The following is a 26478-nucleotide window of genomic DNA, read 5'->3' as shown; positions in this document are numbered from 1 at the left end:
TATATTGTTCGGCATGCAATTATTGTTTGAAGCAAACAAAGCGTTGCAATATGGACTATCGACATAATAATTTGGCGTTGCAATATATGATATAGCAACAAACAAACGATGTGGCAAAAAACATCATACCAACAAAATTGTGGGCGTGGCAATAGAGTCTCCAAACTGTAGCAACACAATAGTAAGTGTGGCAATAGAGGGTCCAGGTATAGCAACTAGTATTGATTGTGGTAATAGAGAGGCAACCTCTAGCAACCAAACATTTATCGTGGCAATAGATAGTTGCACCTATAGCAACCACAATGTTTAGTGTGACAATAGAGAGGCTACCTCTAGCAACCAAATATTTGCCGTGGCAATAGAGGGTTCCACCTATAGCAACCACATAGATAGTGTGGCAATAGAGAGGCCAAGTAGCAACCAAATATTTATCGTGGCAATAGAGGGTTCCACCTATAGCAACCACAGAGATAGCGTGGCAATAGAGGGTCCATCTATTGCAATGTTATTGATGTGTGGCAATAAGATCTATTGCAACACCCATTGCCATTGCTAGTGCACCTATTGCCACTCTTTGGGTATGTAGCAACAGGTATTTCTAGCAACATCGGGTGTCTTGCAATAGTTACTATTGCAACACCCACGATGGTTGCTTATACTATGGCTTGCGACACTACATGGTGTTGCAATAACACTCCATTGTGTTGCAATAGGAGAAAACCTATTGCAATGCCAAAATGAGTCGTGGTGCAAACTTTAGACCATGGTTACTGTGGCAACGCCTGCCAACGAAATTTTTGTGTTGCAATTTTATCTATTGCAACCATTTTTGGTATATTGCAACACTTTTAGACCATTGCATCAAGAGTAAAACCTTGTAGTGTTCCTACCAAAGTTATCAATTATGATGTCCCTGTTGCGCGCCTATTGCAAGAAACTCCAGATTACACATCTCTTCGAGTCTTTGGTTGTGCTTGTTGGCCAAATTTACGACCATATAATTCCCGCAAGCTTGCCTTCCGCTCTATTAATTGCGCCTTCCTAGGATATAGTGCTATGCACAAGGGCTTCAAATGTCTTGATATTTCCACTGGTCACATATATATCTCTAGAGATGTTGTCATTGATGAAGAAGTTTTCCCCTTTGCTCATCTCCATCCTAATTCCGGCACACAAATTCGCCAAGAAATCAATCTTCTACCTCCACATTTGCTAGGCTATGTGATATAAACCCGCTAGGGTTGATTCCCGATCTTTCGATGAGAGGCGTAGGATAACTCGATTGGTTGATGGAGATGACGTTCACAACCCAACTACAGCCTTCCAAGCTGCGCCTTAGCAACCGATACACCACCTCCAATGGCTGCCGCGATCTTGTGGAGCGCGTCACCCGGCCACTAGGGCACTTGTCCTGCAAGCAATGAAGAACTAGCAAGAACAAGTATAACAAGTAATGAATTTACTAGATGAAGATGAAGGTTTCCAACTCAATCTCAATAAGGTGGGGTTCCGAAGACAGCAAGACGGGCGGCTGATCCAGCACGCGCGCTTACAGGCAAGTAGCGAGAGCTAAACTTGAACAAAACAAAACCCAATCTGTTCGTGGCGGCTCTAATCCTTATTAATACCTAGGAGGACGACCAGGGGGGTGTTGGGGTCGTGCTCCAACCCTAGGACATGTCCCTAATGGACCCAACTTGATACACGGCCCATTGGGCCAAAATAAGACGACGCAGCACCTCTGGACAGAAAACCTCTCGGTAGTATTTCGATGATTGCGGCCGACTCAGAGAATATATGGATATCATTCTAGATCCATATGAAAATAGACTTCATAAGGATTACAAGGAGTACTTGAACACCTAAAACGGAGTCCGGATGAGGTCGTGGCGGCCGTTGCAAGTTGACACAAAGCTGTAGTCCGAATCCAGCCCCAAAACGTATTGGATTGGAACTCTTTCTTTCCTTGGGCCAAAAGTGACGTGGTGGCCTGGTGGAGGATGTTAGGAATACTTGGATTTGGCCCCCAATCTACTTATGTGGTCCTCCATGCTTTCCATGTGTGTTTAACACTATTTTTGATCCATGTACGTATTTTTGAAATTGACAACGAATACACATCATGGTGCAGCATCAATTCATCAAATGTGTCACATATAATTATGATAAAGAATTGTTTCACCTATGAATCAAAAGTTACTAATGTGGTTGTATCCGAGCAGGTTATGTCCTCATCATTCTCCCTTTTTTGGCTGCAAGTCGTCCTCGACTTGCTCCAATGGCATTCTAAGGTGGTGGCTTTGATGTTGGAGCACGGAGCGACGGCCATGCTGCATGGCCACAACCAGTAATGCTCCCCTTCTTTGGCCTTACCCTATTGCATATGGGAAAAACTAGAAAAACTTTGCAACACATTATTAGTGTTAGTGCAGCCCTCTATTTGATCATGGTATTGTTGCCCAAAAGGATATTTCAGATTAGAGCAAATATAAACTTTATGCACCAAATATTCTCCTTTGCTGTCATATTTGCCAATTGCATGAAGCGAACAATGATTAAAACTTGGCAAACCAGAATCAAATTTAAGTTTCTCTTTTAGACAATTTAGATTACACAAAACATCAAATTCAATAGAACCCAAAGTATTTAAAGAGGATAGCAAATTCAGTTCATCTTGTGCACAAGTAATAGGATGAAAAAGGTTATCTTCAGCACATTTGTATGGTTCCAAACCAAAAGTATCACACTTATTCGCTACTTGTGGCATAGGAGTAAAAGAATCATCAGCACGCAAGTCCTCTTTATCACAAGGAACAACAAGTAATTCATTTTGTGATAAAGAAAAATCAACAGTGGGTTCCACTATTTGTTGTTCTTCATTAGCATGCAGGGTGGACAAATTTTGGACATTATGGGTCATATCATTATTGCAAGTATTCACAGATAATAGAATCTCCTTTTCAGCATTGAGAGCAAGACAATACAATTGAGCAAGATGCATGCATGATTTGCTAATTAACAAAGTTCGAATTTCAGAATTGAGCCCTCTCATGAACCTACTCATCACATCTTCCATGCATTCATCTAATCCACCATACATGATACAAATTTTAAAATCATGAAAGTATTCTTTCACAGTCCTACTACCTTGCCTCAAGTTGTCTAATTTAGCAAGCAAATAATCAGCATAATATTCAGGAATGAATGCATCTCTAAAAAGAAATTTAAAGTCTTCCCAAGATTCTAGAACTTTCTTACGCCTACAAATGCGTTTCCATTGTAGCAAGGCAAATTCAGTCAAAATATTAGAGGCAATATAAATCTTTTGTTTCTCGGACAGGTCATGCTCATCAAATTCATTATCTACTTTTATCTCCCAATCAATGTGAGCTTTAGGATCAAACTTACCATCATATAACGGCAAGTGTTGAATAACACCCTGAATATGAGAGTCTAGTTTCATCAGCTCCAAAATCTCCGTATCACCTGCCATGGTTAGTAGGAAACAAGAAACACAAAAATAATATGTATCCTCCTGTCAACTACTATGATGTGTTGGTTGTAATTCTCTCAAACTCAACTTGTAAAAACAAGCCCTTACAAGTTCTTACCAAGCCAAACAGGAAGTGATGGCAACCAATAAGTCTGCAACCGTGGAGTGAAGTGTATCGATGCCGCAGCAACAAAAGCCTGTCAAGCTGTAGTCAAATATGTGGAGCTCTAGGTGGGCTAAAGCAAGGAAGTACTAGAACCACGTTAGTTGCAAGCAAATTGAACAAACGCTCAACGACGTTATTGTGCTGGTCCTAAGCTAGTATGTGCTAGAGACGCGAGCCTGGACACAAACGAAGTCACTAAGCTGCAGCAAGAAAGGATCACAAGGAGAGGAAAAAACAACAAAAGAAAAACCCTTCTCTTCTTCTTTATCGTTCTTTTCTTTCTTTCTTTCTTTCTGTTTTTCTTTTCTTTCTTTCTTTCTTTCTGTTTTTCTTTTCTTTTTTTGTCAAGTAGCACAGAGCTCAAATTTTGTAACAAGAGATAACAAGCTACTTCCAACAATTAAATATTTTCTTAGGAAGAGTGATTCAGTAGCAAAGGCAAACAAGTAGCGAGAGCTAAACTTGAACAAAACAAAACCTAATCTGTTCGTGGCGGCTCTAATCCTTATTAATACCTAGGAGGACGACCAGGGGGGTGTTGGGGTCGTGCTCCAACCCTAGGACATGTCCCTAATGGACCCAACTTGATACACGGCCCATTGGGCCAAAATAAGGCGACGCAGCACCTCTGGACAGAAAACCTCTCAGTAGTATTTCGATGATTGCGGCTGACTCAAAGAAGATATGGATATTATTCTAGATCCATATGAAGATAGACTTCATAAGGATTCCAAGGAGTACTTGAACACCTAAAACGGAGTCCGGATGAGGTCGTAGCGGCCGTTGCAAGTTGACACAAAGCTGTAGTCCGAATCCAGCCCCAAAACGTATTGGATTGGAACTCTTTCTTTCCTTGGGCCAAAAGTGACGTGGTGGCCTGGTGGTGGACGTTAGGAATACTTGGACTTGGCCCCCAATCTACTTCTGTGGTCCTCCATGCCTTCCATGTGTGTTTAACACTATTTTTGATCCATGTACGTATTTCTGAAATTGACAACGAATACACATCATGGTGCAGCATCAATTCATCAAATATGTCACATATAATTATGATAAAGAATTATTTCACCTGTGAATCAAAAGTTACTAATGTGGTTGTATCCGAGCAGGTTATGTCCTCATCACTATGGGGATGTATGTTATGCACCTAATGTTACTAATGATCCTGGTGAACATGTTGATATTGTGCAAGAATGGGCCGCGACAAATTTGGAGCAAACTACCGAAGAAAACACAGCATATGATAATACTCCAACTACTGAAGGAGTCCTGGCTGCAGACAATCTGGGCGGCAGATCCCAAACTGATTTGTCGACAGCTCCTGGTAACAAGTCGGGCATGCTTTCCCAGGACAATATGCTGGCACCTGTGCGTGTGTCCGTGTCGTCTCCGCCTTCAACGCGTGGGAGGGGGGCAGGTCTCTCGCTTCCTACACGGAAGCTCGCGCGCTCCGCTTTCACCACGTGGCGGACCGTCTCCACTAGACTCAATCAGCTCTCCGTCCCCCCGCCTACTGGTTCGCCTGCGGCATTCTCTACTCCGCCACCATCTGGATTAGATGCATCATCGTGAATTACAATGCCGGTTGAGCCTTTACATGGTATTGTTAAACCTAAGATGTTTACAGACGGGACCATTCAGTATGGAAACTTTTGTGCTACTGGCGAACCAGAAAATCTACGGGAAGCAAGTATGCAAGAGGAGTATACAGCATTGCTCAAAAATAATACTTAGCATTTGGTTGAATCTAAGGATGGCTGTAATCTAATTGACTGCATATGGGAAAGGTTTTGGAATAATCTGAATTGAACTATCCCAACCCAAAGAAATTCCAATTCAAGGTTAAAAAGAAAGATGATGGGACCATTGATCGATACAAGGCACGATTGATAGCTAAGGGCTTTCGGCAAAGATATGGGATTGATTATGAGGACACATTTAGTCCAGTTGTCAAGATTGCTACTGGGAGGCTTGTTTTGTCTTTAGCCATCTCTAGAGGTTGGTGCTTACGACAGTTGGATGCTCAGAATGCGTTTTTGCATGGTGTTCTAGAAGAGAAGGTTTATATGAAACAACCTCCAGGTTTTGAAAAAGATGATGCTCCAAATCAAGTGTGCAGACTTGATAAAGCAATTAATGGTCTGAAGCAAGCTCCACGTGCCTGGTATGCAAGATTAAGTTCTAAGTTAATTGATCTCGGGTTTGTCGCCTCAAAATCAGATACTTCCTTGTTTATTTATCAAAAAGTAGGAGTTATTATCTACATGCTTATATATGTTAATTGTATCATTGTCACTAGCTCTTGTAGTGAAGCAATTTCAGCTTTGTTATTGGATCTACGAAGGAAATTTGCTCTAAAGGATCTTGGTGACTTAAATTATATTTTGGGTATTGAGGTTCAGAGAAGTAAAGAAGGATTATTACTCTCTCAAGAAAAATATGTGCAAGAGATTTTAACGTGTGTTGGTATGGTTAAATGTAAAGGCTAAACAACTCCATTGTCTAGCCTAGAAAAACTCTTAAGTTTTGAGGATGATCCGCTTGGTCCAGAAGATAGCACTCATTATAGAAATATTGTTGGGGCTTTGCAATATCTTACTCTCACTCGGCCGGATCTAGCCTTTTCTGTTAACAGGGTATGTTAGTTCTTGCACGCACCAACATCAATTCATTGGACTGCCATTAAACGAATTCTTGGTTATGTACAATTTAAATTGAATCTTGGGTTAAATATCAAGAAATCAAGTTCTATAACTTTGAGTGCCTTCCCTGATTCTGATTGAGCTGGAAGTGTTGATGATAGAAAATCTACCGGAGGATTTGCAATTTTCCTTAGTCCTAATCTTGTATCTTGGAGTGCTAGAAAGCAAGATCTAGCACAGAAGCAGAGTATAATTCTATGGCTAATGCTATTGTGGAATTGATTTGGTTGGAATTGTTATTGTTAGAACTTGAAGCTCGGTTGACACAGCCTCCTATATTATGGTGTGAAAATTTATGGTGTGACAATTTAGGAGTTACTTACCTTTTAGCAAATTCAGTCTTTCATGTGCGGGCTAAGCGTATTGAAATTGATTTTCATTTTGTTTGAGAGAGAGTAACGAAGAAGCAGCTGCAAGTTCGGTTAGTATCTACTCATGATCAAGTCGTAGACAGGTTCACTAAAGCTTTGCCGGCTGGTAAGCTAGAAGAGTTCAAGAACAATCTAAATCTCAGGAGAAAGAGTAGTTTAGATTGTGGGAGGATGTTAAAAGATATGTTTGTACTCAATGTGGTTCGGTTATGATGTTAGGTTTCGGTTTGAGTTTGCTTAGAGATAATTGTGTCCGGTTGTAATTCAAGTATATGAAGCACGAGTCCTAGACGATCACAATTGTACCAATGTAAATCTCTTGGTGTGTTTCACCATATATAAACACGTAACCGTGGCGAGCTAAGATAAGCAATCACGTTTCCTCCTTTTCTTTCATCCATACAGTTTGAAGAACATATTTTTGATACTTGTAAGATTTTCTGTACACTGTGGGAATTGGAATCTTCCAAGCACCAAACAACGTTGAAGCTGAATATCATTTCTTGAACCTCAGTATCCTTGTCAATTTCCTAAGAAAAAGCCATCAGAAAACGAATGAGATACACACATAACAATCTTTAATCTTTTGATTAGCACATATGGATGGAACATGCATTGGCACAACAGCGGCACGCCTCCATCTGGTATATGCTCTTGTACATTGAGACCAACAGACAGCGCATGTTTATATAGTATATGCTCACACTTTTATACCAACATCCATTCAGTCTTTTCCTTTAAATTAAAGAACGGATTCTAGTATAGTTTATTGGAGATACCGTTTCAATTGACACTATACATATCGTGGGCTCGTCGTTGATGCTACTTTGGTTCAGATTCCTTCCAGCACTTGAGGAGGTTTAGGACATGTAACATTCCAAACTTGAGAACAACCAAGAAATTTTAGCTTTTCCTCCTTTATTTCAGCAGCCGCCACAAAAAGCTAAAGAGGTGAGAAACATATGCTTTGAACTTGAATACATCTCAGTGCTTGACTGACTTCTAATTTCAAGCACTTTATGCCAAAGGTTGTCGATAATAGTAAGCTTTTGAGTCATCCGAATCGTCCTTGCCTGTATAAATGTTCAAACGTGAGCAGAATGTTAGGTGCAGCCTCGCAGTATAGTGCTCGGCTGGCTAGCTGCAGGAGTGGAAGCTAACTCGGCAGCAGAGTGAGTCTGAAGAACAGAGCCAAACGACCGCTTGTGGACAAATGGAAGACGATCAACAAGGTTCCAAAGAAAACATATCTTTTTTGTTGTTTCCCAAATAGGTTAAGGATCAAAAGTGAGAAATGTTGCCGTTGTCTAAACATATATACTCAAATTTAATTGCAGGGCAAGCTGACGATATCCATGTCGTGAACATCCTTCCCCTGGCAGAAGAGTTGAGGGAGCAGCTGGCCATCAACCACTCCTCGGAGGAGCAACTCGGCGGTGGCTCGCCGTCGTGCCCCATCACCATCGCCGAGGTCGGACGCTTAACGCGCAACGTCGACGCGGCGATGTACGACCCGCACCACATCTCCATCGGCCCGTACCACCTGCTCAGAAACCCGGACCTCGTAAGGGATGCCGAGAAAATCAGAAGCCTCGAAGCAATACTGTCGGCGGCGAGCGGCGGCACGGTGCTGGAGGAGTACGTCGACGAGCTTGAGCGCCTCGAGGGTGACGCGAGGAGATGCTACGCTCACTCGTTCCCCGAAATCACAAGCAGGGTGTTCGTGCGCATGCTGCTACTCGACGGCTGCTACTTGCTGGCCCAGTTCGGCAGGATCGGCGGCGGAGGACGCAGGAGCCATGCCGGTGCTGACATGGCCAATGGCCATGTTGAGGGCGGCACTCTGTTGGCGCCGGCGGCACCCAGCGGCGACAGGCTGGAGACTCTCGCGGTGGTGCGCGATGTATTCTACCTTGCAGAGAACCAGATACCATTATTCATCCTCGACAAGATCCTCCAGATAAATGTTTCTGACCCAAGCGCTCACGCCGCGGACTGGATCTTGTGGTTCGTCCAAGCAATCCTGCAGACGTACTCGGTGGCGTCGCTCCCGTCGCCGAGACCAGGCAATCTGCTGCATCTACTGCACATGCACTTGCAGCCCACTAATCCCCCATCGTCAGACACGGCCGGGGATACCACCGGCGGCAAGAAGCTGGGACGGTGGCGCACGGCGACGGAGTACTACTTCGTCGGCGTGACCTTAAAGCCGCGGCCGCTCGACGGCGCTGTCGGCACGGTCCGGAGCGTCCTCGACGTGCACCTGGACAGTGGCGGCGGCACGCTGGAGATCCCGCCGCTGATCATCGACGCCGAGACGTGGCGGCTGCTGCACAACCTGATGGCGCTGGAGCAGCGCAACCCGGGGCCGGCGGCCGCCGGGAGCCACGTCACGGCGTACTGCGTCTTCATGTCGCAGCTGGCGTGCACGGCGGCGGACGTCGACCTCCTGTCGAGCAAGGGGATCATCGCGCACGCCCTCGGCAACAACGGCGAGGTCGCCAGCCGCTTCGCCGACCTCTGCAAGGGGATCCTGTTCAGCCTGGACGACCCCCGCGGCAACTACCTGAGAGGGACGTGCCAGGCGCTGGAGGAGCGGTTCCAGAGCCGTGCGCGCCAGTGGATGGCGTGGCTGGGGCGCAAGTACTTCGACAACCCGTGGCTCTTCATCGGGCTCCTGGCAGCTGCCGTTGGGCTAAGCTTGTACCGTCGTGCAAGCAGTGTATGCTGTTTTGTCTGACAAATAGGAAGCCTTATTCAGGGATGTTTGTATATATTCTGGTGTTCTTGTATCGATTTCAACTGCTTAAAAAAGTTTGTATGCTGCTTAGAGAACGAACTTTGATAGTTGTAATTAGTAGGCCGTAAAATTGGGGATAATATTTCATTAGGACATTATATGACCGTGGTATGGTATGTTCGTTTGTATTTTGTCCGTTCCCGCCCTTCGAACATACTCAGAGCAGATTCCATGATTTCCTGCAAACAAAAAGCACACCCCAAATGCAGAATTAAGCATATTAGCATTCAAGAGTGGTAATTTTGCTTCGCTCATTCCACACAGAAAGAAATTAAAGAAAATATATGTAATAATGTAAACCGGACCTTACGTGTGTAAAGTCAAGATCAAACAGCTAGTTTTGTAAGAGGACACATGATTTGCAATATGTTTTAGTAGATATTATGATTCAACCACCACTAGATATATATTGTGGTATTTGCATCAAGTTTCACAAATTGCTGTATCAAGCTATTTTTACAGAAACAGTTTTCCTTCATAAAGATGCAAACCAGCATTCGAGTAGTCTCCGATTTTTATCGAGAATTCAAGAGAGGTGAAATCTTGACCATGTGCATGACACAAGGAATGAAGTGGATAAGATTGAATCTTGCTACCTTTGGTCTTTTCATCGGACCCAACTGTAAACTTTTCTGTCTGCCAATCAGCTGGTCGAGATTGGAAAGCAAGAGAGGACCACATCATTGGAGTAAAAGATCATGTCCTCAAAATGCATTAACAAGAATCAAAGAAGCTTTGCAGGTCGTCACTAAAAGCTACTCCCTTGGTTTGATCACAATGTTTGTAAATTGATGACATCGAGAGTGTAGTTACTGCACGATTTTTCACGCCGTGCCCCTAATTAAATGCTTTTAATGAAAATAAACAGATCTATCGCCTTATTTAATAGGGGTACGGATGTTTATTTCACATCGATCATTGATCAGTATAGGAGTACGGAGTATATATGTATATATGGTGCGCTCTGGACAACCATATTGAAAAGAGAAACTGTATACGAAAGCTTCAGGGCAGTCCCAATGGAGTATTTATGGTGGTTTCTATGTCTATTAATTATCTTGACAGCTCAGCTTTTTGCTTATGTGGCAAAGCAATTAATGAGGAGTGAGAGCACAAAACAGAGAAACCATTTCCTCCTTAAGGAACCAAGTCTACGTAAGCTTCGAGACACCACAAAACCACCAAAACACCGTTGGAGAGACTCCAATAGTTTCTCGCCGAATCCCGTACGCCGCCGCTGCCCCAATTCCTCTCTCGCGCCATGGCTGATAGCCACAGATGATCTACTTCCTTTTTGTGTTGCATTTAATTTACCCTTTGTATGGACACTGCTGTAGAAATCATAGGTTAGGAGAAATAGTTTCTATTGGACATTAATTACTTCTTTCTCTCTTGGAAACTGCCTCCGGAAACCATCCATTAGGACTGCCCTCAAGAACAACAATTTAGAAACACTCCAATAACAAGACTTTATTAACCAATGATCAGTGGGACTCTTTTCGAAAGCCTTTTTCATCTCTATACGTGATTCGACTGACCACAAGGCTCTACTATATGCTCTTTTGTTTCCAAAGTTGGCTACTACTCCCTCCGTTGCAAATTGTAGGTTATTTGACTTTTCTAGGTTCATAAATATTATTATGCATCTAGACGTACACTATATCTAGATCCATAATAATATCTATGCACCTAGAAAAGCCAAAACGATCTAAAATTTGGAAAGCAATTAGGGTAAGCAAAGCTTCACATAAATTAGTTGTTTTCTTAACTGAACAATTCTGCACGATGTTGCATTGCAGCTACTCAGTGTCCTTGTATTTCAACATTTGCTCATCTGTATTAGTCAAAGTATGAACCTGTAAGCATGGTGGCTAGAAGAAAAAACACTAGTACAATGTATGCAAATAAGTTTTTAATATTTTGAGTTTAGTATATAGCTGAAGAGTTAGAAGGTCATTTGGTCCAAATTTTAATATCTGTACTAGTGTTTTTAAAACCTTATTTGCATATATTTGTACAAAACACTGGCTACCATATAATCCTATAGCCATTCACCGCTAAAATCTATTGTTAGTGCTCTTGTCCGCCATTCTCTCATCCTCAACGAACACCAACACCACTACCGGAAACAGTAACTTTGCCAAGTGCCCTAGGCACTCGGTGAAGGTCCAAATACACTCGGCAAAGGGTTTGCCGAGTGTAACACTCGGCGAACCCTACTCGGCAAACTGTCCCTGTGTTTGCCGAGTGTCGATCGTCGGGCACTCGGCAAAGCCTTTGCCGAGTGCCAGAAAACACTCGGCAAAATATAACACTCGGCACAAAGGCGATAACGGTCTGTGACGGTAACGGCTCCTTTGCCGAGTGCCAGACGGCCGACACTCGGCGAATACTTAAGTTTTGCCGAGTGTATTTTAAATGACACTCGGCAAAAAGAAAATCTTTGCCGAGTGTATTTCTAAATGGCATTCAGTGAAGGTACACGGTTTGCCGAGTGCCTTCCCCGTGGCACTCCGCAAAGAGGCCCCATCCGTTAGATTTTTTTGAGCCGTTTGCCGAGTGTTTTCCAGTGGCACTCGGCGAACATACATAGTTTGCCGAGTGCCTTCCTCTTGGCACTCGGCAAAGAGGCCACTCCCGCAAAAATTTTATGACGCCTTTGGCGAGTATTTTGGCAATGTACTCGGCAAAGCCGTTGAACTAACAGAAAATGGCCTCTTTGCCGAGTATTAACACCTACTGAAAAAACAGAAATGTTACATATAAAAGACCCCTCTCAAAAAACAACCACAGAAGCACAGGCATATAAATTACACCACAGGCATATAAATTGCACCACAAGCATCACAAGCACACAAATAACATTCACAAGTTCTCGTCGAAACAAGTAATTCACAAGTTTTGCATCACAAACACCTCTAGTTCACAAGTCACTGAGGAGGATGAGGAGGCTGAGGAGGATGTGTAGGTGGCCACTGCTCCCAAGAAGATTCTGCATTGGACGCCGCCGATTGATTTTGCACAAAGTTATAGAGATTGCATTAGTCACTTTTCTAGTGTAAGTCTGTAGTGTCTGTAGTTTCTAGTTTAACTCTAGATTGATTGTAAGGTTGAGAGTGACTCACAGGAGTAGTAGCAGGAGGTGGTGGAGGTGGCGGGAATAGGTTCGGTGGCATAGGTGGTGGAGTCTGACCTAAACTGTGAAAGACACTCTGCATGTATTGGAACATCTGCTCCGTCCTCTACCTTTCTAGCTGCCGATCCGCCTTGATCCTCGCCTCTAGTTCCTCCCGGCGCTTCCGTCCTACCTCCACCTGGGCCTACAATATCTCATCCCAATATCTTATTGCGAAGCAAAAGATATGTACAAAATGAATGAAAAATTAAAGAAACAGGAATAACCTGCAGAGCCTGCATCTGTAACTGTGCAGCGGTAGGCCATGCCTGTATCGCGGGGCTCGAGTCCGTGCTCCTTGCTCGGATCTGGGAGAGGGTGGGAGTACTGGAAGTGTCGATCATGCTATCTCCAATCCAATACCTGCCATGCTTCTTCCCTCCTCCCACCCTCATCACAATTTCAGCATCAATATCCTGAGAGCTCGGATCGAACTCTGGCCCATGAACCTCTTTCGCCATTGCTGTGTACTCGGTGACGCGGCTGTGGATGCTGGGATTGCTGTATGCCTCGGGCGGGTCCTCCGGGTTGAAGTCAATGTCTGCCGTGGCCTTACCCTTTTTGGACATAACCCATGCCTTGAATCGGGAGCACTCCTGGCCTTCATGTGATGACGTCTGCGGCAAAAATACAAAAGGATTACAAAATATGCAGTATTATGTGTGAGAATAAAGAAATGAATTCACGTACCCATTTTTTCTTGTATTCATCAAGGCTCAGGCTGCCTTGATGGTGTGGTGCATATGGCATCTGCAGACGCCGCTCCCGGCAAGCAACGTGGTTCTCCAACCACCCGGGCTGCAACCACACGTCCACCATTTGTTCCCAGCACCGGGTAAAGGATCAGCACCACCACGGAGGCACCTACATCATCAAGTGTGTGACATATAACAAAAGAAGTGAAGCGTAATTAATCTCAGAAATAGTAAATATTAACTTTCTGTACGTATCATCATGAATTCTTCCTTGGTCAGGTTCATTGTCCTGGCCTCTTCTTTTTTGACCCTCATCCTTCTGTATTCAGCATAGAACTCGATGATGGCCTGAACCCGCGCCTCGTAGTGCATGTCCTTAATGAGCTTCTTGGCGGCTTGTTCAATGATGGAGGCCGCCCTAGCCTCGAATCCCTCCTGGCATCTATAAAAGTCCTGCGTATAGACACATTGCAAACAATTATTTTTTCAAGAATGTCTAGCGAAGCTGGTGTATTAAGCAATTTAGTGCTTCGAATACTTACCCACAGCTCGGCCTTCACCCACTCCACCTTGTTCGCAAATTGCCTGTGGTCACGATCACCGACGTCAGTGACGGCGACGTAGTGGTCCCACGTGTAGGCTGGCTCCTCCTGTCCGGTGAAGACCACTAGAACGGGGAAGTGTAGCCTACACAAAAGACCAATGATGCCGTTGACCTTGCGGTTGTGGGCACCCCCACTGAGCTTAGTCCAACTCCTGCACAAGTGATTAATATAGATTATTAGTTTCTATTGTAAATTTCAACATATCAAAAGTACTGAGAATATGTAAAGGAACTTACTTTGCCCCAGTGGGTTGAATCAGTGGGCGTAAATGAAGAGGGATCGGTCGCCTCAGGAGGGACGAGGGACCTCGCAACCAGATCTTGGACTGCGAATCCCCTGCCTCCTCCCCCACCTCCCTCTCCTGCTCCTGCTCTTGCTCCTGCTCTTGGTCCTGGTCCTGCTCCTGCTGTACCTCCGCCTCGTCACTAGAGGCGTGCGCGGAAGGTACCTCCTCCTCCTCCGACGACGAAGGCGCAGGCGAGGGGGGCCTCACCCCTTTACCCTTTCCTCGACCCCTGCCTCTAGCAAGGACCTGTGCCCCCTCCGTTTCCTCGACCTGTGCATCACCCCTGCCTCCACCCCTCCCTCGACGCCTCCCTCGACCTCTCGATGCGTCTGACCTTGTACCTGACCCTGAAGCTGCAGCTTTTAATTTTTCGTAAAGCGCTGCAATATTCCTCGTACCGCCCACCATTGTTAGTCACCTGCATTTGCCAAGAGTAAACCAATTAGCACAGATAAACAAAACATAATTAGTAAGATGTGCAAAATAAAGTAAACATACTTAATAAATAACATGGTATGACAAATAATAAATAAATTAGTACGGCCCATACATGTCTTAGAAATAATCGTCATGATCGGGATTAGCTGGATCATAAGTCTCATCATCGCTGTCACGCGTGTCAATAAAATCATTCCCGTGCTCCGGAGGAGTGTCATCATCAATCTCCTGTCCTAACTGTAACCGCTGAAGTAATTCTAACTCCTTCATATTATGAACCTCCTCTCCAGCGTCATCGTCAGCAACCATTTCATTGTCCACTTCCATTCCGAAAGCATTGGTTAAATCAATCTCAAAATTCCCTTCGAGCCCATCTTCTTGAAAAAAATCTCCGTCATATGTGTTGGGGTTAATGTTGTAATCTTCATTGTTTGGTACAGGTAATTTACCGTGCGGCGATACCTTGTACACAACATCCCAACCTTTAAGACGGTCGTCGGATTGGCACGGGTACGACAAATAATAAACTTGCGTGGCCTGTTGAGCCACAATGTATACATCGTCTCCTTCTAAGACGGATGATTGGCGAATTTCGACTAACCCAAGATTAGGTGCCCGTCTCACGACTGATGGATCAAACCAATGGCATTTGAATATGACTGGATTAAGAACTTTGCAACCATGAAAAGTTAGTTCGTATATCTCTTCAATTCTTCCGTAGTACTCTACACCATCAAAGCCTGGCGTAAAAACTCCGGTATTTGTCGTTCTTCGATTGGGCCGACTATGCTCATGGCTTGTTGTGTGAAAGTGATATCCATTTACATCATAACCGGTAAAAGATTTGACCCTGTAGGCACAGCCATCGGCAACCCGTCTCAACTCGGCATTCATAGACGAATCGGTTTGGGCCTGCAAGTTGAAGTAGGGTGGTTCGTTATATTATTCGCATGTACGGTCAACTTCTAATCAAGCTAAGTACGAGCTAAATTGGACTGTACCTTATGTTTTAACCAAGAAATGAAATTGGGCATTCCATTTCCCGCACCCTCTTTAGAAGAGTCTCGGCTTCGTGTGGGGTAGGTTCCCTTGAATTATGCCAGAAGTTACGATGGAATTCCCTGTACCAACGAGAAACATGAGAGTTGGACGAAGAATACTGACAAATTGAGAAAAAAACTAGTTTGTTCAGAACTTACAGTATGTACGGCTCCACCTCGGATAGGTTGGTCAATACATACAGCATGATAGTGCGCCACTCTTTATGTTTCAATTTTTTCTGTGTTGCACCACTTGCACTTCCAAGTTCTCCTTGAAAAAGGCTAAGGCTCGATTCAACTTCGCTGTCATTGTAACGAGGCGGTGGATTATGCACACTAGGAAGGTTGTCAACATAGTATTTTATTGTGAAGTTTGACACCTCCTCCAGAATGTATGCCTCTGCAATGGAGGCTTCAATTTTGCATTTGTTTTTACATTTAGTTCGAAGAACCTTTTGACATCTCTCAATTGAATAGCACCAACGGCCCTGCACAGGCCCCCTCATTCGTGCTTCATACGGGAGGTGTAAAATCATATGCTGCATCAGATTGAAGAAGCTAGGAGGAAAGATCTTCTCCAACTTACAGAGCAACACAGGCGCCATTCTTTCTATTTCGGCAACCACGGTCCAAGATAACTCCTTAGCACAAAGCTGGCGGAAGAAATTACTCAACTCCACTAGCACCTGCCACACATGCTCAGGGACATAGCCTCGAACCATCACCGAAAGTAGGCGCTCAATCCATATGTGATAATCATGACTTTTGAGCCCGTGGATTCGCATAGTAGCTAAGTTCACTCCCCTCTTTAGATTCGCTGCATACCCATCAGGGAACATTAACGTTTGGAACCATTCTAATACCTCCCTCCTTTGGGCCCTCGTCAGGATGAAATCAGCCTTAGGCTTTCTCCACGACTTGCCAGCTCTGGGAGGCGCCATGTCGAGCTTTGGTCTGTTGCATAACATTGCTTGATCCACTCTAGCCTTAACGTTATCCTTTGTCTTGTCAGGAATGTCCATAATTGTACAAAAAATTTTCTCGGCAATGTTCTTTTTAGTGTGCATAACATCAATGTTATGTGGGAGAAGAAGATCATCAAAATAGGGGAGGTTCCACAAGCACGATCTCTGAGTCCAAGCATGTTGCTCGCCATATCCCACAAAACAACCATCATGATTGTTGACCTCAAGAGCGTCTAACTGAGCACGAACCGCGGCTAAGGTCAGCATCTGCGGTGGAGGGTCGTTAACTACGACATCTTTCGTAAAATTTCTAATATCTCGTCTGAAAGGATGGTCAGGAGGAAGGAATTGTCGATGTTTGTCGAATGAAGAATATTTGCCACCCTTCGTGAACCAAATGAATTTCAAAGAAGCCTTGCATACTGGGCATGGGAACTTCCCGTGAACACACCAGCCACAGAAAATACCATATGCTGGCAAGTCATGCAGGGAGTAGTGGTACCAAACATGCATATTGAAGTTTGTCCTTGTAGCACGGTCATATGTCCATACCCCTTCATCCCATGCACAGACCAAATCATCAATCAGAGGCTCCATGTACACACTCATATTATTCCTTGGATGTTCTGGAATTATCAACGACAAAAATATGTTCTGTCGCTGAAAGAGAACACCAGGGGGGAGATTGAGGGGGATAACGAACATAGGCCAACAGGTGTACGGGGCGGCAGCCATTCCGTAAGGATTGAACCCATCTGTTGCGAGCGCAACACGTACATTATGAGCCTCTCGAGCTTTCTCATGATAAATCGCATCAGACTTTGTCCAAGCTTCGCCATCGGATGGGTGTACCAGCTTCTCAGCATTGTATCGACGTCCGGTTTTGTGCCATGTCATTTGTTTCGTGGATTCTTCACACATGTAAAGCCGTTGGATCCTCGGTATGAAGGGAAGGTACCGAAGGATCTTCATAGTAATTGCAAGCTGCTTCTTCTGACCGTCACCAGAGTCTACCTCCAGGAACCTAGACGATTCGCACTTTACACAGTACTTTGCTTCCGCATATTCCTTTCTAAATAAGATGCATCCCTTCGGACAAGCATGTATCTGCTCGTACGACATCTTAAGTGCATGAAGAAGTTTTTGTGCCTCATACATAGACTTTGGCAAGATGTGACCCTCCGGGAGCAGGCTCCCAAAAACTGTCAACATAATATCGAAGGCGTTTCGACTCAAGCTAAACTGGAACTTCACAGCCATTAGACGTGCAATGGCATCCAGTTGAGAGACCTTGGTATGCCCGTGAAGGGGTTGCTGTGCCGCACACAACATGTCGTAATACGCCTTTGCGGTAGCCTCAGGCTCCTCGTCCCAACGAGCTTCATGATAGTCATCTAACATGTCTCCCACCCCGGCGTCATCATCATATTGCTCGATACGTTGTCTGATGACCTTGTCCCTCCCACGATCGACTTCACCATGGTAGATCCATATGGTATAGTCTGACGTAAATCCGTGCCTAATAAGATGTTTACCCATTTCTAACTTGGTTTGCTGACGCATGTTTCCACATTTGCTACACGGACACTAAGTATCTCTTCCTCCTTTGATCCTTGCAAATGCCCGTTCCAAGAAAGCATCGGTCTTGTTTATCCATTCATCGGTCAACGAATTCTGACTAGATCAGCCCGTGTACATCCACTGACGATCCTCCATCCTCTAGCATATCAGCGAGTAATATAAAAACTCACGTTGCATCTACACGTTCCTATACTATCTATTAGGTGAAGATAGGTCCTAATCCCACACGAGGATGTGTAGGTGGGATTAGTTTCCATGGTCTACTCCGACCCGAGAGAGAATTTCGGCAGCACCTCCCCGCTGTTCTCCAAATACACGTCCTGGAATGGAGATTGTGTATCCGGAGAACAATTGGGAGGTGCTGCCGAAACTCTAACTCGGATCGGAGTAGACTATAGAAACTAAACCCACCTACACATCCTCGTGCTGTCCAAAGTGACATGGACAATTCGAAATAGATACGGTTATAAATATGCAAACATCTACATATTTCCAACCGTATCTCTTTCGAATGGGAGACGCCTAACTAGGTTACATGATATACGAACATCATACGGAAATAGAGGTGTAGGATGACTCACCTTGCTATCGTACAAAGTGACGACTCGAGGACGGTAACGTAGCCTCTCCTGCAAAAAAAGAACATACAACTGTCAACTAAAATTTTCGGCAGCACCTCCCCTGCACGTGGAGGTTTCCATAACCTGCATCAAATGAAATGGCACGATGGCCGACAACCACATGTACAGAAGAAGGAACGGCACGATGGCCGACTTCCACAAACATTCTTATACCTTAGATTCCCAAGCCAAACATCATTTTCTAATTTCTACAACTAAAGCCCTACAATTTCTAATTTCTAATTTCTAATTTTAACCTACTTCCTACTTCTGATTTTGTAACTTCAAAAATAAATATTCATTACCGGGAGGGTGAGGAACGCCGGCCTAGAAAGGCGATGGGACGTCCGGCGGCGGCGGGAGCGTCAGGGGCGGGGCACCAGGGTCCTAGGACGCAGGTGGCAGGGGGGCACGGGCGGGTCGGGCCTGTTGGGATACGAGGTAGGCTACGCTAGCGCAAATCAAAATTTCTACCGCGTATAACCAGGAAGAACTGCCGTATAAGGATCACGGGATTACCACTCGACGCACTACTGGTGCGAAAGATGTAGATATGCGTCGATGCAGTGAAGACGATCACGTAGTCGTACGTAGTCGATCACGTCCAGCAGCTCGTCCACGTGCAGCAAGATCGCCTCCGGTACCGCGGCTCGTCGTCGGCTCGTCAAGTGCTGCAGGCGCAACACCTCCAAGGTATCCACACATGCATGGAGGAAGCGTCGCAAGCCGGACTGCTAGATCTGCGAGTTGCAACAGGCGAGGGCGTGGGAGGCGCGGCAGGTGTGTTTCGCCAAAAAGGTGTAAACCCTAGGGCGCCCCCACCCCTCTATTTATAGAGGTTCCTGACGGGCCTCTGGATCCGAGGCCCATTAGTACTTCTAAACCTAATCCAACTCGGATTTGATCCGAATTGGGCTTCCAGCCCCTTAAGTGTGTGACCCTATGGGTTCGGATACGTATAGACATGGCCCGAGTACTCCTACTCGGCCCAATAGTCGGTAGTGGCCTCTAGCAAGACATGCCAACTCCTATACGCACACGAAGATCATATCAGACGAACCATCACAACATAATATACATGCTATTCCCTTTGCCTCATGATATTTGGTCTAGCTTCAAGCCGACCGCTCTTTCTCGATCCTATGATTCGGAATCCCTTTGTAGGTTAACTCTTAACCGTACGTAGCATGGCCATGCATTTTCGGATCCGATCACTCAAGGGGCCCAGAGATATCACTCTCAATCAGAGAGGGGCAAATCCCATCTTGATTAACCATGTCTCATAGCATGCTTCTTGACAAACCCGAAAGCTACCTTTATAACTACCCTGTTACGGCGTAGCATTTAATAGCCCCTAAGTAGGTCGATCCACATCTAGAATACATGCGACAATCTCAGGTCTAAGGACAAAGCGTATATGTTGTTTAAAGAGAGAACTACTTCTCGTGTTGGGTCAGTCCTAGCACATGTCTCCACATGTGTCCACATTATTAGTTCAATATCTCCATGTCCATGACTTGTGAAACATAGTCATCAACTAATACATGTGCTAGTCTAATATTCATGTGTGTCCTCACATGAACTCCGACTAGGGACAACTTTAGAATAACCATACAAGTAAAGAGTTTCACATACAATTCACATAATTGCAAATCAATTCAAGTAGCCTTCAATGGATATTCAATGAACACAACATACAAATCATGGATACAAATGGAATATCATCATCTCTATGATTGCCTCTAGGGCATACCTCCAACAGTCTCCCACTTGCACTAGAGTCAATCTAGAAGGTACCTAATACCCATAGCTCTTACATGTGCATCATGCTTAGCCTGCGGGAGTGGTTTTGTCAACGGATCAGAAATGTTCAGATCCGTGTGTATTTTGCATATCTTGATCTCACCCCGGTTAACGAAGTCTCGAATGAGATGAAATCGCCGCATTACGTGTTTGTTCTTCTAATGGTTCCTTGGCTCCTTTGCTTGCGCAATTGCCCCATTGTTATCACAGTAGAGATTCAATGGGCTGGACGCATTCGGGAACACACCAAGCTCAATGAGGAAATTCCTTATCCAAACACCTTCCTTCGCGGCTTCCGAAGCCGCGATGTACACTAACAGCACCACCATTTAGCGTGAACGCAAATCCTGATTGTGACTTTGAATCATCTCTGTCGGTTTGGAAACTAGCATCGGTGTAACCTGTTACAACGAGCTCCTCCTCACCTCCATAGACGAGGAACATATCTTTAGTCCTTCTCAAGTACTTAAGAATGTTTTTCACCGCTGTCCAGTGACTCTCACCTGGATCAGATTGGTGTCTGCTTGTCATACTTAGCGCATATGAAACATCTGGGCGAGTACTTATCATTGCATACATGATAGATCCAATAGCCGAATCATATGGCACTTTACTCATGCGATCCCGCTCATCAGCAGTCGAAGGACACTGAGTCTTGCTGAGATGTATGCCATGTGACATAGGCAAGAACCCTTTCTTTGCCTCTTCCATGCTGAACCGCTTCAACACTTTGTCAATGTAAGTACCTTGGCTTAAACCTATAAGCCTTCTCGATCTATCTCTATAGATCTTAATGCCCAGAATATACGCCGCTTCCCCTAAGTCCTTCATCGAAAAACTATTTTTCAGTGAAGTCTTTACGGACTCAAGCATAGGAATGTTATTTCCAATCAGTAATATGTCATCCACATATAAGATTAGAAATACTACAGAGCTCCCACTAACCTTCTTGTAAACACAAGACTCTTCTTCGTTCTTGGTGAAGTCAAACCCTTTGACTACTTCATCAAAACGAATGTTCCAACTCCTAGATGCTTGCTTCAATCCATAAATGGATCTCTGAAGCTTGCATACCTTTCCAGCATTTTTCGGATCAACAAAACCCTCGGGCTGTATCATATACACGTCCTCAGTTAGGTTTCCATTCAGGAAAGCTGTCTTGACATCCATCTGCCATATCTCATAATCGAAATATGCAGCTATAGCTAGAATAATCCGAATGGACTTAAGCATCACTACGGGCGAGAAGGTCTCGTCGTAGTCAACTCCTTGAACTTGTCGAAAACCTTTTGCGACAAGTCGTGCTTTATAGATGTGAACATTTCCATCCATGTCCTTTTTCTTCTTATAAATCCACTTGCACTCTATGGCTTTAACACCATCAGGCGGGTCAACCAAGTTCCAAACTTGATTGTCTCCCATGGACTCTATTTCGGATTGCATGGCACTCTGCCATTTTTTGGAGTCTGGGTCCATCATTGCTTCTGCATATGTCGCAGGCTCATCATTGTCCAACAATAATATTTCCCGCATTTCGCGGAGCCTTGCCGACCTTCGTGGTTGTAGCGGTGCTTCTCTTGCCATGGGTATCTCAACTTGTTCTGCTACGTTAGCATCACTCATTGATTCTTGCCCGATCAGCTCATCTTGAACTTCTTCAAGATGCACTGTCTTTCCACTCTTTTCTCCTTTGAGAAACTCTTTCTCTAGGAAAACCCCTTTCCGAGCGACAAACACTTTGCCTTCTGATCGGTTGTAGAAATAATATCCCAAAGTTTCCTTTGGATATCCCACGAAAATGCACTTATCCGACTTGGGTGTGATTTTGTCCGACTGAAGTCGCTTGACAAACACTTCACATCCCCAAATCTTTAGAAAAGACAAACTAGGAACCTTTCCAATCCATATCTCATATGGTGTCTTAACTACGGATTTAGATGGTACCCTATTAAGTGTGAAAGCTGCTGTTTCTAGAGCGTATCCCCAAAATGACAACGGTAGGTCTGACTGGCTCATCATTGATCGAACCATGTCTAACAAAGTTCGATTACGTCGCTCGGACACACCGTTTCTCTGAGGTGTTCCAGGCGGCGTAAGTTGTGGAACAATTCCGCAACTCTTTAGATGATTGCTAAACTCGTGGCTCAAATACTCGCCTCCACGATCAGATCATAAGGCCTTAATTTTCTTGCCACACTGATTTTCAACTTCATTCTGAAATTCCTTGAACTTTTCAAAGGTTTCAGACTTGTGCCTCATCAAGTAGACATAGCCGTATCTACTAAAATCATCAGTGAAAGTTATGAAGTATTGGAATCCTCCTCTAGCCGTCGTGCTCATTGGTCCGCATACATCGCTATGTACGAGTTCCAACAAGTCTACTGCTCTCTCAGGAAATCCTGTGAAAGGCGTCTTGGTCATCTTGCCTAGCAAGCAAGCCTCACATGTCTCGTATGATTCAAAATCAAACGAAGTTAGAAGTCCATCAGAATGGAGCTTCTTCATGCGCTTTTCACTTATATGACCCAAACGACAATGCCACAAGTAGGTAGGACTCAAATCATTAGGCCGAGGCCTTTTAGCACTTACATTACAGACAGGTGAACCATCAAGATTTAAAACAAATAATCCATTCACAATGGGTGAAAAAGCCATAAACATATTATACTTAGAGATCACACAACCATTGTTTTCACTCGCAAATGAATAACCATCCTTCATCAAGCATGAAGGAGACAAAATGTTTCGACTTAAACTAGGAACAAAATAACAATTATTCAACTACATAATAAATCCTGACGGGAGGTGGAGTTGCATCGTCCTGACGGTCAACGCAGCAACTCTTGCATTATTGCCCACGCGGAAATCAACTTCTCCTCTTTCCACGCTTCTACTTCTTATCATTCCCTGCATCGAATTGCAAATATGAGCAACCGATCCGGTATCAAATACCCAAGAATTAATAGTTGTATCAGCGAGAAATATGTTGTCTATAACATTAACAACAAGCGTACCTGAGGTAGAAGTACTCTTACTTCCGCCATTCTTCAATGAAGCTAGGTATTGCTTGCAGTTTCTCTTCCAGTGACCAAGTTCATGACAGTAAAAGCACTCTTTGTCTGGAGCAGGTCTAGCTTTAGCCTTGGGCGCTGGGTTTGGCTTGGACACTCCAGCCTTACCCTTCTTCTTCCAAGAATTGCCCTTCTTCTTGAAGGTAGGCTTGTTCTGTACAGCCATCACATGGCTAGTAATAGCGCTTTTCTTAATGTCTACCTCTGCTATCTTGAGCATACCACATAGTTCATTCAGACCCTTCTCCGTCCCATGCATATGGTAGTTCGAGATGAAGTTCCCATAGCTAGGCGGAAGAGATGAAAGAATGAAGTCAGTGGCCAACTCTTTGCCCATTGGGAAGCCCAGCTTCTCAAATCGCTGAGTGTAACCAACCATCTTGATTACATGTGGTCCTACTGCTGTGCCTTCTGCTAACTTGCACTCCAGAAAGGCTTTGGACACATTGAACCTTTCGGTCCTAGCCTGTGTCTGGAACATGTCCTTGAGCGCCACGATCATATCGTGTGCCTCATGATTTGTTTCGAACTGCATCTGCAGCTCGGGTTCCATGCAAGCAAGCATAAGGCAGCTTACCTCAAGATTAGCATCAAATGCCTTCTTGTAAGCAGCCTTAACGGCAGCAGATGCATCATCAGCAGGTACTGGTGGTAGTGGGGTGTCTAGAACATCTTCCTTTTTATCGGCCCTGAGAACAATTCTCAGGTTACGGATCCAATCCGAGTAGTTTGTTCCATTCAACTTTTCCTTCTCAAGGACCGAACGCAAAGCAAACGATGTGGTGGTGTTGCTAGGTGCCATTTAATCTACAACAAAAGTACTGCAAAATACACTAAGACAAACGTATCCATGATAGAGCAAATTACATTAAACTATTTTAACAGAATCTACTCCCACTAAAATCAATATCCCTCTATTGAAACTTAGTGATTCAGGATCCACAACTAACAAGTCGACTAGTGAGCTTTAGCATCACCGCTAGCAAACGAGGTAGATCGGTAAGCAACTTTTGCTAATCATATCACATATGACTCCTGTTGTTGGGTGACATCTCTATGTCTCGGCGCCCAACCTTTATGCCCCAAGGTCCTTAACCGTTAAGATAACCTTGTTAAGCAAACCAACCCTTATGCGTGTAAGTGTCCGACACAAACCCGTCTAGTCAAGGAAAACTAGTGGCACCCTAATTTCATAGACCCACCACTAATTGTACAAGACATGGGACGGTGCAAGTTTTAGTTGGGAGGGCATACTAACTTAAACTTTGTGAGGGATCGTTCTACTTCTAACATCACAGCATGCAGAAAGTAAAACATAAACAGAATAGCATTCACACAGCTGTGACACAGTATGGCCCGTTTCCATATGGTGATCTCCATCTCCATAGAACCTGTTCACCATGGTGATCTCCATCTCCATGTTCCATGTGCGCCATCCTCCTGGTGATGAGTCCTCCAAGAACTAGAACATGCTATTACACCTAATAGCTAGTAAAGAATCTAGTAATGAAGATTACATAGTTGCTTGGATCATCACAGATTGGTACGCAGACCATTAAATACAATAAAGTGACAACACATATGGCTCCTACCGTGTTGCCGTACGCGCGACACGCAGGTCACGAATGAGTTACACACATGCATCACATACACAAGGGGGCCATACTGATCACACGATACATACATACATCCTGCAAAACAGAGTTAGGCGTCCTAACGTTCCAAACTTCGGAGGCCCGAAACTCCATCTTCCAAGCCGAATTTGGGAAATCTAATTTCGCCAAAAACGGCAAAGCCGTTGAATTTCATGTGTAACTTTTTCTGTAGATCAATTTTCATATAAAATTCGCCCCGATCCGAGATCGTACCAAAAAGTTACGGCTGATTTACCGAAGCATACGCATACGGCAAAAATCCCGACCCCGGCAGTAGATCCCATCTACTATTGCACATCTAATGCGCCTGACGTATGACCCTGGATTTCGATTTGACCAATCATATTGATCTTCCCTCACTGCAACTCGATTTACGTGTATCACTTAACTCCGATGGCGGAAACCGACCGGTAGGAGTATGTCGTTACACTACCATTGCAGCAAGGGCACAAAAATAGGACATAGATCAAACGGAAAACTCGCATATCTCCATATGCACACATCCCGAATCCAAAACTAAGCAGCTACGGCTCTGATACCACTGTTGGGATACGAGGTAGGCTACGCTAGCGCAAATCAAAATTTCTACCGCATATAACCAGGAAGAACTGCCGTATAAGGATCACGGGATTACCACTCGACGCACTACTGGTGCGGAAGATGTAGATATGCGTCGATGCAGTGAAGACGATCACGTAGTCGTACGTAGTCGATCACGTCCAGCAGCTCGTCCACGTGCAGCAAGATCGCCTCCGGTACCGCGGCTCGTCGTCGGCTCGTCGTGGCTCGTCGGCGGCTCTTCAAGTGCTGCAGGCGCAACACCTCCAAGGTATCCACACGTGCATGGAGGAAGCGTCGCAAGCCGGACTGCTAGATCCGCGAGTTGCAACAGGTGAGGGCGTGGGAGGCGTGGCAGGTGTGTTTCGCCAAAAAGGTGTAAACCCTAGGGCGCCCCCACCCCTCTATTTATAGAGGTTCCTGACGGGCCTCTGGATCCGAGGCCCATTAGTAC

General features: G+C 44.7%; 1 protein-coding gene and 1 pseudogene across 1 annotated transcript; one reads left to right on the top strand and one right to left on the bottom strand.

Annotated features, from left to right (window-relative positions):
- The first annotated feature begins 7825 nt into the window (after positions 1-7825).
- LOC117860359 (UPF0481 protein At3g47200-like) lies at positions 7826-9630 on the top strand (annotated as a pseudogene).
- Positions 9631-15784: 6154 nt separating this feature from the next.
- On the bottom strand, positions 15785-17858 carry LOC140223209 (uncharacterized). Its single transcript, XM_072294749.1, has 3 exons — positions 17834-17858; positions 16358-17566; positions 15785-15852 (listed from the first exon to the last, which is right to left on the bottom strand). Exons 1-3 carry the CDS (start codon positions 17856-17858, stop codon positions 15785-15787), a joined length of 1302 nt encoding a protein of 433 aa, XP_072150850.1.
- Positions 17859-26478: the final 8620 nt, after the last annotated feature.

This window comes from Setaria viridis, chromosome 6, assembly GCF_005286985.2.
Source record: "Setaria viridis chromosome 6, Setaria_viridis_v4.0, whole genome shotgun sequence".
Lineage (NCBI taxonomy): Eukaryota > Viridiplantae > Streptophyta > Magnoliopsida > Poales > Poaceae > Setaria > Setaria viridis.
The sequence above is the reverse complement of the archived record's forward strand: the minus strand, read 5'-3'. Positions and strand labels throughout refer to the sequence as shown.